We start from the raw sequence: 1,131 nt of genomic DNA on the forward strand, positions 1-1,131 counted from the left end.
AAAAATGCCTCAGTTTTATATGTGACCATCTAGATTAAGAACATAGTTATTATATGAGCTATTTTTTTTTTAAATGCAAGGAGTGATAAATCTTACCTTCTGCATCTGTTGATCAGACTTTGCCATTTCTGCAAAATAGTCATCAGGACGCCTGGTAGGAATTTTCAGCTGATGTAGTCGAGGTAAGGCCTCTAGAACAGATGCTTGGGCTTGATGGTAACTGAGGAAAACAAAAGAGTGCAATATTAGTGAACTTTTATATACAGTTCACAGCTAAACATTCTATATCCTGGCACTGTAATTGAACAGACGTAGGGCTTTATGACATAGCCACAATAAACATATATTTAAAATAAGATCTGGTCCTATCACCTCACTTTTCTTATCAAAAAAATATAATTCTAGTCAGTATATCCAAAGACTGTTCTGGCAAACCTGGAACAATAGTAATACAGATTTGTACTTTTCAGTGCGTTTATGGCTATCGCTAACCAACATGCAAGAAAAAATACTCAATTTCTAAATAAATTGCAATCTAGCAAATAAAAAAGGCCACAAAACATTTCACTGTATTTAGTATGTATTTTCAAACTTACTGCAAGTATATGGATACAGACAGTGTCTAAATCTAATTGCTAATCTTAATCAAAGCAGACTCACAAAGTCAATGGAAGTTATATAAATGTGAACATACTGAATCCCTATGATTCATTGGAACTACAAACTGCATTTTGGCAAATGTGTCATTAGGTTTTTACGTATGTGCTATGGGCAATGGAACTGACAGCACTATACATATAAGAATGTTGTGAGCGAGAGATACAACTTCTGTTATGCAAGAGGTTCAAGAAAATACAACACATTAGGCTTCCAGTTACAGACCAAATCTCTACAAGAGAAAAGCTTACAAACTCATTTCTCTTTTGAAGTCATCCTCAGGATCAGCAGCATCTTTATCAAATGTTTTAGAAGCTGAACTTGTAACATCTGCTGCCAGATGAGAGGTAACATCAAGCCTTTCAACCCAGTCCAAGTGCCTCTGGAACTCAGACAAGCACTGCTTCAGTCCATTCTAGGAAAGATCATATGATGTGTGGATAAGAGCCATACATAGAACCCTGCATACACTGA

General features: G+C 35.7%; 1 protein-coding gene across 1 annotated transcript; it reads right to left on the reverse strand.

The window, feature by feature from the left end:
* Nucleotides 1-54: 54 nt before the first annotated feature.
* Nucleotides 55-1,072, reverse strand: LOC121918793 (probable rRNA-processing protein EBP2; the record flags this gene model as incomplete). The annotated part of the gene is made up of 2 exons (XM_042444780.1): nt 55-220; nt 909-1,072. Coding segments are annotated over 2 exons (315 nt in total), but the record flags the coding sequence as incomplete, so codon positions are not given.
* Nucleotides 1,073-1,131: the final 59 nt, after the last annotated feature.

The sequence above is a fragment of the Sceloporus undulatus genome, unplaced genomic scaffold (genome assembly GCF_019175285.1).
Source record: "Sceloporus undulatus isolate JIND9_A2432 ecotype Alabama unplaced genomic scaffold, SceUnd_v1.1 scaffold_37777, whole genome shotgun sequence".
Classification (NCBI taxonomy): domain Eukaryota; kingdom Metazoa; phylum Chordata; class Lepidosauria; order Squamata; family Phrynosomatidae; genus Sceloporus; species Sceloporus undulatus.